This window comes from Typopeltis vanoorti, chromosome 6, assembly GCF_054136105.1.
Source record: "Typopeltis vanoorti isolate ZY-2024b chromosome 6, IOZ_Tvanoo_1.0, whole genome shotgun sequence".
Classification (NCBI taxonomy): Eukaryota; Metazoa; Arthropoda; class Arachnida; order Uropygi; family Thelyphonidae; genus Typopeltis; species Typopeltis vanoorti.
Window position 1 is genome coordinate 114,016,383 of NC_143554.1, and position 17,653 is coordinate 114,034,035.

General features: G+C 34.9%; 1 protein-coding gene across 1 annotated transcript in view; it reads right to left on the reverse strand.

Moving 5' to 3' along the window:
• Positions 1–14,962, reverse strand: part of Snx1 (sorting nexin 1) — a 171,643-nt gene extending 156,681 nt beyond the window's left edge. Inside the window, exon 1 of the mRNA XM_090393610.1 lies at positions 14,812–14,962. Coding sequence (XP_090249736.1) covers positions 14,812–14,925 — 114 coding nt within the window. The 5' untranslated portion in view covers positions 14,926–14,962. The remainder of the gene's footprint in view (positions 1–14,811) is intronic.
• Between the last annotated feature and the right edge of the window lie 2,691 nt (positions 14,963–17,653).

A 17,653-nucleotide genomic window follows, 5' to 3' on the forward strand; every position in this document is an offset into this window, starting at 1 on the left:
CAACATCGCCTAAATGTTATTTGTTGTGGATTTTGAAACTTCTATCAGTCTGATCTATGTATAATCTTTCCACAAGAATGTACAATCTTGTATACAAACAGATGTTTATAGAAAGGAACTTTGTCTGTAGGGATGTGTAGAAAGCTTCGTAAGATGTTGATTGATTTGACGGCTGTTCTGATAGACTGCTTTTAACATTTTGGCTATTTTTTCTTGATGTATTGCCAATGGATACCTTGCCTTTGTAATGAATTTCTGGGTTCTCATGGGATGGTTCACCAGGAAAAAGTTTCTTTAGTGCCTTTTTTGAAGTGTCCATTTTGGAGGAACTGATTAGATAGGATTTCAAGTTAGTGTTTTCATTTGATTTCCTCATTTAAGCAGAGAAGAATAGACAGATTGTACACATACCATCAAAAAAAAATTCAAGCATTTATACAATACCTATGTTCATAAAAACAGAACCATTTGGAATTCTAATAAAGTTGTATTAAATTTTTCAAACTATAATCTTACTAATATAGAAACTTCAGTATTAAATACTTTAATATGCCATCACTCCAAGTCACATCCCAAAGGTAGACATTATGACCGGTGTTCTGTCATCTCGGGAAGAGGCATTATCCACAAGATCGCTTAGTGCTTCAGCTTTATTAAACAGTTGCATTCCAAAAAATAATTTCACTGCTTTAGAGAAAGAGGCTTTAAGAAGTTTACACAATAATGAAGAAATTATACTCAAGGCAGGCAAAGGGAATTCAACAGCCATTTTAAATAGTGCAGAGTATGACAAAGATCACCTCTATGTTATTGGATTCTTCCATGTATTTGAAAATAGATCATGATCCCACTCAATAGTCACACTTAAAAACTAATGATCTAATCTCTAGTACCTTTTGAATTTACAGAACTTAAACTGAAATACAGACATCCAATCACTCCAAGATTATATACCATGCCAAAAGTCCATAGGACAGACATCTCTCAATGTCTCACCAACATAACTTCTCTCTACACACTTATTCAACCTCTTCAAGCCTCACATAAGACAAATTCCTATCTGAAAAACTTGACCTTTTTTATAGATAAACTTTCAAACATTCAAATTTCTGCATCAGATATATTAGCTAATTTAGATGTAGTTTGATTATTACCAATGTCTCGGTTGAAAAATCTATAGATATACTTGAAAAATTTCCTCTAGACATCACTTTTTTCTTCCAACATTGCCTAAAATCCTCATTCTTCACTTGGAAAGGAAAATTTTACCCATATATATACATACATAGTTTTCCAATGGGCTCACCTCAATCACCAGCTCATACATGGAAAAATTTGAAGAATCAGCTATAGCTCAGGCAACCTTAAAACCACATGTATGGTGGAGATATGTGGATGACATCTTTATCATCTGGAAACACACACCTACAAAGACCTAAAAGATTTTGTATATTTTCTGAATAATCAACATCCAAAAATAAAATCCCTATCAGAAGTAGAAATGAACAGAAAATTACCATTCCCTAGACATCACTGGAGGATTATATTAGAAGTCTATAGGAAAGGAAACCACATAGGTACCTACAAGAAAGTTCATTTCATCTTCAACGAAAATTAAGTATAATCTAAACATTGAAAACATACTAAAAAATTATGAAATTAAATGAAAACAAGAACTTCAAATTCTATTTAATCAGTTTTTCCAAAATGAATTCTCAAAAAAAGTTTTTATTTTCTGATGGTTTATCAGAAAATAAAGAAACTTATTTTCTGATAAACCATCTCATGAGAACCCAGAAATTAATTAGAAAGGCAGGCAATGTATCTATTGGCAATACATCAAGAAAAATAGCCAAAATATTAAAAGCAGTCAACATCTTATGAAGCTTTCTGTGCTACAGACAAAGTACCTTTTTATAAACATTTGGGTGTATACTATCTGGGTGAAATTGAAAAATTACAGAAGCAGCAAGAGATTAGCAGGACTGAAAAGAGAAAGAAGCAGGCGGTCCAAAGGAATAATAAAGACTGACCGAACATACAAGAAAAACAAGTTAAGGAGAAAATTATGTATGAAGACCCAATGATCAGGGGAGTACTCAATGAAAATGTGACAAAGTTGTGTTTTCTAGGTGTGAAAATTTACAAAATCTGCCATGACATCAGGATGCAAAAAGTTAAGTCGAAGGAAATAATTGTCTTGGTTGGTACAAATGATTTGAGAAGCAACAAGTATTCTATGAGGGAGGATGTAAAGGAGTTGTGAGAAGAGGCAAAAACTGAAGAGCAAGAAGGTGAAGACTAAGTCTGCTACTACACCGTGATAGAGGAAAACTGAGGAGAAGAACAATGATAGCCAATGAGTATACGTAGATTGTGCAGAAGGAATGATGTAGGATTTGTGGTCTGTGTTTGACGGAAAGAAGGAGTTGTACAATGATGATGGACTGCATCTAAATGGTTTTGGTGTTAGGTGTCTAGAGAGCTTTGTTCACTAAGCATGATGACATGCAAATTCAGGGAAACTTGAATAATTAAGGCAGAAGCAAGCGAGTTTGTACGAAGGAACCCATGAAGCGAGTGAGTGTGATAATGACCAAATAAGGAATCTAGTCTCTCAAGCAAAAATATTGAATAGGTTAGTAAGTTTAGAAAGTAAAGGGATGCTGCAGTTTCTATATACTAATGCCAGAAGTATCAGGAACAAGAGGGAGGAGTGTGAGGGGCATTGGCTAGTGTAACTGTAACCTCACAAAAAAGTTAGAGCATTAGTAAGACTTGGTTAACAGCAGATGTAATTACAGAGATAGAATATGAAGGGTTTAATATTTTTAGTGAAGACTGAGAAGATAGGATAGGGGGGGGGGGGAAGCGGTACTGCTGATGATAACGGATGAATTGCAACCAAAAAGAATAAGAGCTAGGCAGGGGGGTGGATGCTCATATGAAACAGTCTGTTGTGAAATTAAGACCAGTAAGACAAAATATATACAGTCAGTTGTTGCTATAGGCCAGGAAGTTCCACAAATGATCTGGAAGACATGCAAATTAGTACAATGAGTAGGTTCAGCGTTTATTATGGGAGACTTCAAGTATGGAGATATAGACTGGAAGGAAGAAAGATCACTTCGCAGGAAGGAAAGAAAATTTATACACCTACTAAGAGATAACTTAAGGCAGAATGTGATGGAGGGGACTAGGGTGGGAGAATATTGATTACCTGGTCATAGGATCAGAAGAGTTCTCCATAAACAAGGTGATAGCATTGCCTCCAATTGGTGAAAGTGACCAAGCAGTCTTGACTTTGGAGATTGTAAAACATGAGGAATATTCTGTCAAGGGGTATATGGAATTACAAGACTATGATTATGACAAGCTTAGGAAGAAGCTTAAATCTCTGTCATGAAATAAAACACTGAAGGATAATAACGTTAGTAGTGCATGAGATATAGTTAAGGGTCATCTAGAGGAAGCAATATTAAATCGTATACCCAAGGTAAGGAGGGTTAATCAGGTAGGAATTAGATGAATGAGTAATATCATTAAGAATGAGCTGCAGAAGAAGAAAGGCTGTGGAGGGTATGTGTCCAGCAAACTCATGAACAGTACAAGACTCAGGCAAGAAAGGTGACAAAAATCAGATTACAAGAAGAATCTAGCTGAGCAGGCCAAAGGAAATCCCAGAGTTCTTTCGTTATGTGAAAAGTAAGAGGAAGAATGACTATGGAAGATTAACCTTTAATGAGCGATGATGGTCACAAGGAGACAGAAGAAGATACAATAGTTGAGTTACTGTGATATATAGTAAAAAGTAGTATATGGAAGGGCAGAATTGAGGTGAAAACAGGTGACTAGTGGTGTGCTGCAGGTACAACTTTCAAATTAAACAACAAGAACAGAAACTAGTATATTCAACACAATGACACAAGTTATGCAGGTATATGATGTAAGCATCATGGTCCAATTATATTAAGGTTGTAGTAAAATTATAATTTTAACAAGATTTAAAAAATAAATAAAATAAAGCAAAATAAATTAATATATAATTAAATTTCAGAATGAATTTCCCAAACTAGCTAATTACAAGGAAAGATTTAAACAACACATACTGAACCACAATCCTTCCTAAACCATCCTTATATTACAGAAATGTTGATGTTTGCGGTTTGGCATGGGTCCAGTACAGACCTTCAAGAATTTGTCAATTACATTAACATCCTTCATCATATTCAGTTTAATCTTGAATAACTCTTGATGGTAGCCTTCACCTCTCAGTATTCAAAAAGAAAACACATACTAGACTTTTCGTTCATCCTCTTTCACACCATCATAATTGTCAACAAAAATCTGGCACCATTAAGACTAATACATCGAGCACACTCTCTTTTGTTCCAGTGAATTGCTGCTCACTCAAAAAATAAATCACATCAAGCCTGTCTTCCTCATTAATGGTTTTACTAAATCATATGTTGACAAAATAATTGAGTTCTTCCCTTGTCATCTGCCTCTCATCAAAATAGTGATACAGAGTGGTTTGTCATGTCACCATTCGCTATGTTAAAGGCATCAACAAAAGGTATAGCCAAACTACATATTTCCATTGATCTACAATGGAAATATGTAGTTCCTATTAACAATATATCCTATTAACTTATTAATAGGATATAGTTAATATATCCTATTAATAAGTAGGATATATTAACATCCTATTAACAATATATCTACTTTTCTAAGCTCAGCTAAAGATAAACATTTGCTTTTAGACCATACTGAAGTATATGAAATTCCTTGCCAGTGTGGATCATCGTATTTTGGCCAAACAGGTAGATTGTTTTTCCAATTACAATCCATAAAAAATACATATCAAATTTAACTATTCTGGCAATCAGGCATCTCTGATCATGTTCTTAACACCTACACCAAACTGACTGAAAAGGAATCTGTTCCTTACATCATACAAAAAACTTGATATGAACATAAATTTAAGGAAGCTGGGAAATTGATTATCCATCCTAATCTAAACAAAGCCTAAAAATCCAAAGAATATGGATAGCATACATAACTTCTGCTTTATTTTCATATGTAGACAAAATAATTAGTGTTACCTCACATCAAAATAGTGATGAAGAACAGTTAAAGTTTTTTTCCACTTGGTTTTACTATAAATTAAAGATGCCAAGAAATTATATTTTATATAATTCTTTAATTTATATCTTTGTTTCATCCTTTATCAAAGTGTGAGCAAACAATGGTTGCACATGAAGTCACTTTATGACTTCATATCAATTGCACACGCATATAGAGACAAACTACATTACAATATACATAGTAAGCTGACGTCATACTAATTTGGCCGACCATTACCACTACAGGCCTGACTTCAGTTGAAAAAAAAAACAGAAAAAAAAAAGAGTACTACATTCTGTTTTTTTTTTTTTTTTTTTTTTTTTTATGTAATAGGGTTTTAAACCAACTACAAAATTAAAAAAACATTCAGCTCCTTCAAGGATTCTTCATTCCTATCCAACCCTCCCCTTGTCCCTCAATGGGGTATGAATCCACTGCATCTGTAACTTTGGACACAGTACAGTGAAAAGATTAGCAGCAGTTTACCACACTGGTGGAACTGTACTCCAGAAGATTGACGAGGCCAGAAATTTGGGAGTGTTGGTGGATAGGGAGTTGAAATTTAGGGGGCACATTGCAAAAGTGGCTAAATCAGCTCATCAAATCACTTGGTTGCTGAGAAATACTTTGACGATCAGAGACAAACAGGTTATTGTTCCTCTGTATCGAGCCTTGATAAGACCCTATCTAGACTACTGTGTCCAGATTTGGGTACCAGGGTTTCTTCTTGATAGGGAGGAGGTAGATCCAGAGACGAGTGACCAAGATGATAGCAGGTCTATGGAATGAACCTTATGAGAACAGGTTGAAGATTTGTGGGTTGCAGAAATTGGGTGATAGACGGAAAAGGGGTGATATGATTGAGACATTCAAATTACTGAAGGGTTTCTATAAGATTAATTCAGAAGATATTTTTGAGAATAGGACTGGGTGGTGGTGGGAGGACTAGGGGCCATCCATGGAAGGTGGGCAAGAGTGTGGTTGGCAAGAGTGTGGTTAGCAAGGGTGTTAGAGCTAGGTTTTTTTACTTGGAGAGTGGTGAATGAGTGGAATAAGCTGCCAGAGTCTGTTGTGGGTGCCATGACTGTAAATGAGTTCAAGGCAAAGTATGATAGATACTGTGTGAATGTTGAATAGTTGTTCTTGACATGATGTTAGGCGTCCCTCGATGAGTCTAAGGACTCCTTGCAGTTGCCCGTTCTAATAATAATAATTCCAATCCATAAAAAATACACATCAAATTAACAAAAATACACGATAATGGTAGCCTAAAAATCCCAAAAATATGGATGGCACACATTCAGCCCACGTAACTTCTGTTTTAAGTTTTGCAGAAAACTCTCACTTTGATTAGCAATAATTGCAACTCATTTCATATACTGGCCACTATTAATACTGTTCCTCTAATTTATCTGTTAGTAATCTGTAGCAAAGCAGACAACAGGACTACTTTGATGTCTTAGTGTTTTCTCCACCAGAGGTCAGGACAGTAGCAGTAATGGGTGACTAAATTAGTGTGACTTAAGTTTACTATGCATACTGTAATATAGCCGCTCTCTCTCTCTCTGAGTGTGTGCACGTGTGTGCACTCACACATATAAGTAGCCAGCCAGCTGATGGCCTTGATATGAAGGTCAAAACACTGGATGATTATTTTGGTTTATTATTATTATTATATGCTTTGTGGAATCGGCAGACTCATCATGGGAGGTTCATTCAACTGACAATATATCGTATAGAATCTTAAAATCCTTAACACTCCTTACATTAACACATTCTGGTAATGAATTCCATTCACCAAACTCTGCAATCCACATTTCTTCAACCTCTCTCCATAGCCAGCATTCCAAAGTCCTGATTGTTTTCATCATTTGCCTGACATTCTCCAATGTCTCCACATCACACTGAAAACCAGATCCGAGCACAACAGTCCAAGTGTGGCTGGCCTGACCAATGCCAGAACCACTTCCTTATCCCTACATGTTAGAGTACTTTTTATCATAGCAGCAGTACGATGTGCAGCCTTTGCAACACTAGCATTATGCCTTCTAAACTTCAGTTTACTGTCAACCATCACTCCCAAATTTCTAATCTCATCCACTTCCTACAGTACAGCACCATCAATATAGTACACAGGTTTAATATTTCTGCACTCCAAAATGCATTAACACCAAAAGGAATTGACATCAGCAGTCCTACTTAATTCTTCCCAACTTTGCATCATTAGCAAACAACTGAAGATCCTCCGTGAGTCCACATGATATATCATTTAATTTATATTAAACCAAAGTTATTACTTTAACATGGTGTCTCCATAATTTATTATAATGAATGCTAATCACTGTTTCAATGAATGAAAGCATCAGAAATGAATAATCAAAAGATCAGAGTGGTTAGAAGAATCTGGAAAGCAATAAAGACAAATAAATGTAATGAAATATGGCAAGGATGAGCAAGAATAAATCATAAAGAGGAGGATTCTGATTGAATATTCTGACATGGAATATTAGATTTGAGGAATGCATATGTGATAACCTTTGTTAGAGAAGGAATTGTGTGAAGTGTTTGAATGTCCTAGTATAGTCATGTCAAGAACAAATATTGGTGAAATAAATTTTTTTGTAGGGATTTTTGTTATTTGATTTTTTGTTTGTTGTATTTTTGAAACAATTTTTTATGACCTGCCATGTTTTGGCAATTTTTAATGATGGATAATGTCAGAAAATTAATTACAGAGTAGGGGTATGCAGTGCAGTGACTCAGAAAAGATGCATCTCCCACATAGAGAATAACTAGTTTCCCCATCTTTGAGTGGCCTCAAGTGTCCCCTCCACACACATCACTAGAAACAAATTAGCACTGAGTATGATCTGGCAAAGTAAGCAGCAATATGATTATTCACTTACTGATCAAGTACATTTGCCATGAGATTCTTGTATATTATCTAATAGTCAGCTACTACTCTCTACTCATGGCATGTTATCAACAAGTTGTGTATGGGGGGGGGGATAACCAGGAAAAGGAAAGTCACTGTGGTGTACCTCAGGGGTCTGTTTTAGGGCCATTACTATTTAACTTGTATATTAATGATATTGGTGAAGATTTGAATGGAGATATTCAGTTGTTTGCAGATGATGTAAAGTTGGGACAAAGCATGAAGAGTAGAGAAGATGTTGTGGCCTTACAAGAATTCTTGAATAAATTGAGTGATTGGGCATGAGAATAGGGATGCGAGTTCAATGTTGCAAAATGTAAGGGTTTTAAAATTTGGGAAACAAAGATGGGATGCAGAATTTATGCTTGGTGAGGATATATTGTCGGAGGCGGAGGAAATAAGAGAAATGGGGGTGATAGTGGATAAGGATCTGAAATTTAGGGAACGCATAGCCAAAATTAAGAAGACAACACAAAGGCTTCTGGGAATGATTCATAGGACACAACACTGACTTGTAGAAGTAGAGAGATTCTTGTTCCATTGTATAAGGCTTTGATTAGGCCACACAGACTATTGCGCTCAGATTTGGTCACCTGATTTTCAGAAGGATGAAGAGATGTTGGAAAGGGCCCAGAGGCAATGACTAAGGTAGTTTCTAACCTCTGGAGTGTCGAGTATGAGGAAAGATTGAGAAGATGCAACTTGCAGAGTCTGATGAACAGGAGGAAGAGAGAAGATATGATAGAGACCTACAAGTTAGTAAGGGGTTGTTATAAGATCAATGCTGGAGAGGTTCTACAGAAAATAGTGGGAGATCAGGGGAGAACCAGAAGTCATCCCCTGTATAAAGAAGGGTGAGTAGGGGAGTGAGAAGCAAGTTTTTTTCAAGCAGAGTTGTGAATGATTGGAATGCCTTGCTTGAGAGTGTAGCCTAGTGTCTGCAGAGAATTTGAGTGTGTTTAAAGCACGGTGTGATGAGGTGTGTGTAAATGATAAAAGGACCTCCCAGATGAGTCTGACTCCATGGAGTCTTGGGTAATAATATCACTATGTAACGTAATTGTACTTCATGTAAGAACAAAAGAGAATGGGAGAGATCTTGTAGAAGACTGTAAATGGCAATACTTCAGGCATCTAACAAGAAAGGAGATGGTGTTTCACCAGGTGATGAAATAAATCAATATTTGCTTGGTGCAGTAGAATTTCCATTTCTTAAAAAAAAAAAAATCATACTGCTATTCTGGAAGAGGAAATGTGCATCACAAGCTCATCAATACAGACATAGCACAGTTTTGAGTATTAAGACTTAGGTATTAATTTACACTCATTAGGTTTAATAGAATGAATACAGCACAGAGAAATAATTAAACATGTTTAATAACATATGTTTAATTATTTCTCGCATCAGTGTTCAAACTAGCAATAGCATTCAATAACAAATATGAAGATAAACTTCTTGATTGAAAGGGAGTTTCAAATAGAGTTATGTGAGCAAACTTCAAAATGGGAAGATGGATAATGAAACTTTTTTATGCCTATGGTCCCAAAGAAGATTCTTCTAAGGAAAAAGTGGAGGAATTTTTTGAATTATTAAAATATGGAGCTGACAAAGCTGATATTTCCTACTCTGGTGTTCAAATCCCCAACAAGGGATTTGAACACCTGAGTAGGAAATGATCCCGCCAAGCATATAGGAACATTTTAGGAAAATTTGGAGAAAAGGGCAAAGCTAATAATAATGGCAAGTATTTATTGGACTTCTGTTCAGGACACCACGTTTCAACAAAGATGTGCAAAAGTTCACATGGAGAGAAGATAAGAAATAAGAAAAGCCTCACTGACTACATCATTGTTAATAGTGATATTAACATGCGAGTTCAGGATACAAGAGTGTAAGGAGTACTTGAAATTGGAAGTTACCATACTTAGCACTAATTAGAATAAAAATAGATATCACATTGGAAAGAACAGATGTAAGAAAATTTTAAAAAGAATTAAGGTTGAGCAGCTTTTATGGGTAAATTGTAGAAAAAAATGAAACAAACTGAAAACAAGCATAATTGAAAAAATTTATAATTGAAAAATAAAAACACCATGGTAGACACAAGAAAGCAGTCCTGGAAAAGAAGAAAGCATACCAAAATTTCCTAGCAAATAAGTCAGCAGATACACTAAAAGAATGTGGAGAAAAATGTAGGAAAGCTTAGCTATGTGTAAAAGTAGCTAAACTCATGGGAAAACTTTGGTAAGAGCATGGAAAATAAATATTAGGAAGGTGGCAAAAGGTTCTGGAGTCTGTTGAAGCAGCTTAGAAATGGAGAAAAAGAGTACTATAAAAGGAATTATAGTACTATTCTAAAAATAAGGATATCCTAGATGTCTGGAGTAATTATTTTGAAAAACTATTAAAACAAACCATGCAATGACAGAAACTTACTAAAATTTTTTTCAATACTTGAGATAGAAAAATGAGTCAAAAACTTGAAATGTGGAAAAGCAGCTGGAGTAGATGATATTCAACTATGAAAGATGGTTAAATCTGCAGTAGATGTTAAAGATTTAGCTGACTGGCTAGAAAAGAGGAAGGGGACAGAAGTCAGTATTTTCTACTATGAGACAGAGGGTTATTGGATTTATGGATTTCAGGTAAGCTTTATATCTGGGTGGGGAACTAAAAGTTGGAATGTTTTTTTAACTGCTTCTGGAGGACAAGATGTGACATTTTTAGAAGTATTTTTAATGTTAAATCTGAGAAACAGTTGGGTCAATCTAAGTGATTTATAAGTAGCAAGATCTCTGAGCAACACATTCATTTTCTGATTATAATCAATGATACAGAGGACCACAGTCACATTACCCTTATAAGCTCTAGAAATTATCTACAGAGAAAGCAAGTATACAGCTAGTTAAAGAGATTTCTTTTATTATTATGTGACACCTCCAGGGAGTCCAAAGACTCATCAAGGGAGGGTACTAACTCTAAAACTCTATCTCAGGGAGTGACACTTGTCAAACGATGTTAGTTACATTGAGCCTGATACTGAAAACGTATGAAGGCAAGTTGAGGACACCATACTATATGCAATGTGAGGTCTAAAGTTGAAACTTCACAAGGTACTGCTGCAAAGTTGTGGCTGAGGATAAGCATGCTAATGGATGTTTCATCACGTCTTTTTTGATGAAAGGTTCACAACTGCTCTGCAGCTGAGAAAATTATCTCTGAAGGTTGTCATTTTTTTAATGTTCATCTTTATTTTATGAAATTTTCAGGCAGATTAATGTGAAATATCTGAGAATTTCTCTCAGATAATTTCAGAGTTGAGAATAGAAGAGTTCAGTTTCGAGCGAGGGCTAATGGCAGCAGAGTTTCTCGCAGGAGACACGTTTTTCATCCTACAAAACAGAAATAGCAGCCCAAAGAACACACGCAATTAAGAGACATAATACACTGGCCTCACAACCTTAATTACTACTACTACTTGCCAAAACAATAATCAACCTTATCAGTAGTCTAAAGAGTACTTTACTTTAAAACTGACAAATCTAGCAAATGGTTTCATTTAGTTTTAACCCTGCAGAGGTCGTGGCTGATCTGACAGATACAAACAAATTGTTTAATATAAATATTCTTACAAATATCCAGTGTATAGCTTGGAGATCACGAATAGCTGCGCATGCATATATTACAAATGATATTCCACACTGTTTATGTGGTCAGTTTTGGTTTAGCACATTATGTAAAGGTATGTGATAATTCATAGTAAATTGGATCTGAGAGATACTGCGACCTCCAATGTCAGTATAGTATTGATTTAGTTGTTTTTTTTATTTACTGTTGAAAATGGCTGGAAAAATATATCGATTGGATAATCCATCAGATGTTGAAGAGATTCAGCGATTTTGTTACTCGAGTCCAATGATGAGAATGATAGAATCGACTGCGAAAATAATTTTTTTTTATAGTAAATTCCACGAACTCTGAAGTCAGTATAGTATTGGTTTAGTTGTTTTTTCTTTGTTCAATAATTTCTAGATTGTAACTGAAAATAAATAAACCATCATGTATTATATTTGCAGTGTTTTTTTGTTTTTTTAATTTTATCGCATTTTAGCACATACTAGTAATGAACTTATCTCTCAGATTTTTTCTACTGCAACCTCCCCAGGGTTAAATCATAAAACAGGAATAAGACTATGACAAAAAAATAAGTGTGTAAGCTTAACTATGACAAGATTTCACAAATTAAGAACAAGGATTTATCATAAATTCAGCAATAAACATTTACATGCAAATGAAGCAAACAGTCTGGCTCCCACTCATGAGACCTCAATAAGCTAGTCTGGATAGCAGCCCTTTCCATAATGATGTGTGTGTGTTGCATTATGGAATACCAAGGGAAACGATGTGAAGTCATTAGCCTCTATATCATGGGTCGCCAAAGTTATTTCCCCATCGACCCCTTCAAGAGTTTCTTGACTTGTTATCGACCCCCTATATTTTACCATTACGTAATCATAATAAGACAAGCAAAAAAAAAAAGACGCTGTGAGTTTTTAGATTGTTTATTTTATAGTTACAGTGTTTATTGTATGTATAATATAGTATATATTATTATATTACTATTACTACTACTATTACTATCACTAGTATTACTAGTGACATTAATAAACTACTGGTATTAACATCACTGGTATTACTACCAGCGCTGCTCAACTCTTCAACATAGAGAAGTTTAGTTCGTGAATGAAAAATGATTGAATTATAATACGTATGTTGATGAATTTTAGAACATTAATGTTCACTTGTATGTCAATGTGCAAAAATGAGACTGGGATCGAATACTTGTAAGTATCAGTAAATAAGAATCGCGCACGTGTTGCAATCTCGCTCCCACTGCGCCGGCTGGCAGGATCCACCAACATCCGTTTATTGGTAAATACGTAATTTTGGCCTACTTGATTGGCCTCAGTAACTATTTTCATGATCTTACTCCATCTTACAGGTCCTATTCATGGACCTGTAAGATGGAGGTACTGATCACACGATTCACTCTTAATTGCGTTGTCATTACCTTCATGTCTTTTGTCATGGAGGTAATCCAAGTTAACCGAATTAAATATTACCCATACAATGATGTCTTATATTTTTCTGTCGAGCCCGAATCGACTCCTAACAATGTCATATCGACCCCTTTGGCGACCACTGCTCTATATAAAGAGTGCCCATTTGTGACCTTACTTCATACACGAATTTTGTCTGCTTTCAACTGGATTAAAGATGAAACTAAAATATAATTTCTAGGTATACCTTTAATTTTTAGAGAACAAGACATATACCTCTACATGTTGCATTGTAGAACCAATTTAAACCAGTTATTCTAATAATGGTATAACTACTTTTTCTAAAAAATAAAATAAATTTTTAAAAACATCTCATATGCAAAAAAAAATGAAAAACAGAAATTATCAGATAAGCCAATATTCTTTTAAATATCCACTGATGTTGATCAAGTTCTGGCATCAAAATGTAAGTTTAAATTGCAGTATTTCTGCAATTATAAATTTTCTACAAGTACTGAATTTTGAACCATGATAATTCCTGAAGAAAATCATAAGATAAGCTTCTTCTTTTTTTTTTTTTTTTTTTTTTTTTTTTTTTTTTTTTTTTAGGAATTTCATGCCCCTTTTTTAAGCTATATTTATTGACAGTTAACCAAACAAACGGAAACTATTGGATGTATTTGGTATTCCCCCATGACTGATGAATGTTGCCAAGTAAGAATATAATTCTCCAACAACAGCGATTCTAGTGAACTTATACAAAAATGAAGTACGTAAATTTATTGTAGTCACCGAACAACAAAAGTAAGTCAAAAGAAATTAATAGAAATAAAGTAGATGTGAATGAATGTGGTCAAATGTACCTTAATTTTTCATATAGCTTCATTTACAAATCAACAAGGAAAGATATCAAGGGGGGGGGGGGGGGAAGAACTACTTAATTACAATTTTTCGTTTATGTTTGCGTAATCTGGAGGGAGGAGAAACTTGCATGAATTTAAAAATAAAGCAATCAAATTGACATTTAATCCATTCTTATTATATTTATATAATTTATTTATATTATATTTATTACATTAATATTATTTTTATATTTAATTAGCAAGGATCTACTGAAGGAGACACGTGTATTCAATTTTATAAAGGCTGAACATTAAAAAAATTAGACTACTCTGAATGATGTAATTTTTTCATGTAGTACTGTCATATCCTGTACACCCCTTGAGGGTACATGGCAGGAATTTGATGATGATGATGACTACTCAACCCCCCCCTAGGTCCCCTTGTCAATCAAAATGAAATTCACTACTTGATAATTACAAGGAAGAACGCTTGAGAATCGGAACATCAAATTTCAATCATACTCGGATGAAAACCAGAATATTACATAGGGAAGCAAGAAAATAAGGTCATAAATATAGTTTAATATGCACTGAAAAGAAATTGTTGTACTCAGCTTAATGGAGATTACCAAAAGTTATTAAAAGTCTGTATTAGCGCGCTTATTTGTTTTCTGCTCCCCAACACAGGAAAACCGGTAAACCAGATGCTCATCAAGTACAGAGGGATTTAAATAACTAAGCATTTCAATATAAACAACACCTCGACGTACAATTATTTAATTTTATTATTTATTACGGTCATAAAATTAGAACTGTTTACAAATAAAAATACGAAAACATAATTACCTCTAACGCCGAACTAAAAATATCTTCATTATCATCCCCTTTTAAAACTTCATCGTCGCCAAAAGGAGGAGGTTCCCTATCATCCGCCATATTAACAAACACAAATATCAACATACATTAGGGGGCGTTTTGCAAAATGACACTCACGAGATATTCTGCCTTGCTGACAGCTAATAAAAATGACATACAAATCAGATACGCCGAAAACCAGAGATGTAACGCCGCCAGTATAGCGAAAAATATAAATGACTCCAAAATCTGGTTACACTTCATTTATTAATATCCTGTTTTGTGCTTGTTCTTCAATGATCATTTTCTGTGGGAGATTTTCCGTTATTAGTTTGTAAGTTTAGCTTTTAGCTAATAATAATAATAATAATAATAATAATAATAATAATAATAATAATAATAATAATAATAATAATACCATTGATTTCAATGGAAGATACAGAATTTTCTTCAGGGGATGCAACTTTTTTTTTAATGCTTGCATAAGTACATCATGTTGCTAGATCGGTGAAAGAAAGATATTGTGAAAAAAAAAAAAAAAATTTTTTTCCCTATCATCTAAAACATAATGTCTCAAAGAGTGATCAGTGGTCCACTAGTGGATCGTGTGGTTTTCCTGGTGGGGTAGGCATGACAAAATGTCATTAGTAAATAAACATTTATCTCATTTTGAAATTTTTCATGCATATATTAAAAATTCTATTAGAAAAATTTCTTTTACATAATTGCCTCCATAGAACAATAGGAATAATAGCGGAACATTGCGCCCTTCTATTACAAAAGACCAGAGTTCGATTCTCGTCGTGACGAAAGGAATCTTTATATGGACTTTTTCAGTTCAAGGAGGTGAGTTAGCCAATCTCATATGGAGGTACCAGGTTTTTTCGCCCGGATATTCTGGTTTTTCATCCCGCGTACAGGCAAATCACCAATGAGAACACACCCATTTTTATCATTATTATTATTTGACACTTCCAGGGAGTCGAAAGACTCATAGAGCAGGGCTATGGGCTATCACTCACAGAACTATAGAGCAGGTGCCCTCCCTCTGGAGGGCACCTGCTCTATTGCTCTGTCTCCATCACTCAATCCACCAACTGACCGCAACTACACCAACTCCATCTACCGTCGACCACCATCACTATTTTTTCCACAGACCATCACAAACATCCATATCCACAGCGGGATTCGAACCCACAACCTTTTGGCTGAAGAGCGGATATCCTAACCACTCAGCCAGCGAAGCCGGTAATTTCAGACAAATAATGCTGGTATCGGTGATGACGGGAGGTAGTAGTAGTAGTGTTGCGGGTTTTTATTGAATTAAGTAGTAGGGGAGATGGTGAGATATGTGATTAGCAAAGTAGAGCAGTTGCCCTCCCACAATGAGTCCTTAGGCTCCTCGGAGGTGTCACATAATAATTCGTTTAATTACAATATAATAATATGCATAATATTTTGCCACACGTTATATATCTCAACACTCTATATCCAAACCTCTGGTAGTAAAATATGACCTATCAGTAACAGGTGGGGTATAAGGACTAGTGGACCATGGCTTGAAGAGTTTGAGAAATATTGATCTAAAACATACTCGGTTGATAAACTCAGCAACCTACAGAAAAAATCGGTGATAAAACTCGCATTGTATTCACACAGTATGACTAGTTTTAATTAATAACTGATTGGGACAGTTACCTTTGTTACCAGTTGTTTAATAGAAACATGCGCGCAAGGCAGCAGCAAGCAGGTGTGCCAGTTGTGCGCCGCACAATGGCCCCATAAAAGGGGAAGCGCAAAATTATGTTTTAAAAATCAGTTCTCTATTCCAACACCATCCATATGTGTTCGCTTACGTCAGATTTCACTTCTTCCGCAACAAGCGCCATATATCACTTCAGAGCAAATGTACGTATCTCACAATCTGAAACTATCAGCGCTGTTGACGTCTTCCAGTCAGCATATTGTTGCATTTCGGGTAAGTTCAGTCTAACAAGTACGAGCTGAGCCGAGTCCTTCTATGCAGATATACAAATAAATGCCCATCCGTCTTTCTGTTGGTTCTCTAATTTTTTTCTAATTTTAACTAGGGTTGAGAGATTTTGGAAAACCAAATACGGGACAATTTTGATGAGTGCAAAAATATTATAGGAACAAGTTTGCTACTGCAATCATTAGAATTAAAAGAATGATGATGCTTTATGCCATAGTTATTCGGGGTGCAATAAATTTACTTTTACTGCTGGTATTTGGTTTTACAAAATAAGTATCAATACTTTTTGGAAATCGAAATGCTCAATTTATGTTCCTGACTGTTAATGCGTTGTGTACTATCCGATCGTCCCCCATGGGCAATACTAAACGTTCGTCTACAGATTTTGCATTCAAATTCGTCCTTAAGTTTTACTTTTGCAATAAAATTCCATTCTTTCGAATAACTATCGTTAAAAACGCACTTTTGTTTTGGCATTGTTTAGGGCTTAAGGAAAGAAACATAATTAATTTACCTTTGTATAATTAATAAAGAAAATTAATTTATCTTTAATTATATATCTTATGTATTAACCAAATATCGCACATTCGAAAAAGGCGAGATATTATTTTTTAATAATTATTGAAATAACATCCACGTACTGGTCCGATACCTCACAGCACAATGTCCAAATAAGAACTGTTTGAAAATCAGCAAGTGCAATATATCTGTACAGAATTATAAATAAAATGATTATACTAAATAAAAAGCGACCAATGAAAGGGACCGTCGCCGCCATAAACTGTAAACACAATTAATTTCCTCGAAAAAATATCAGTTTCATGGTTTACAAATCAATTT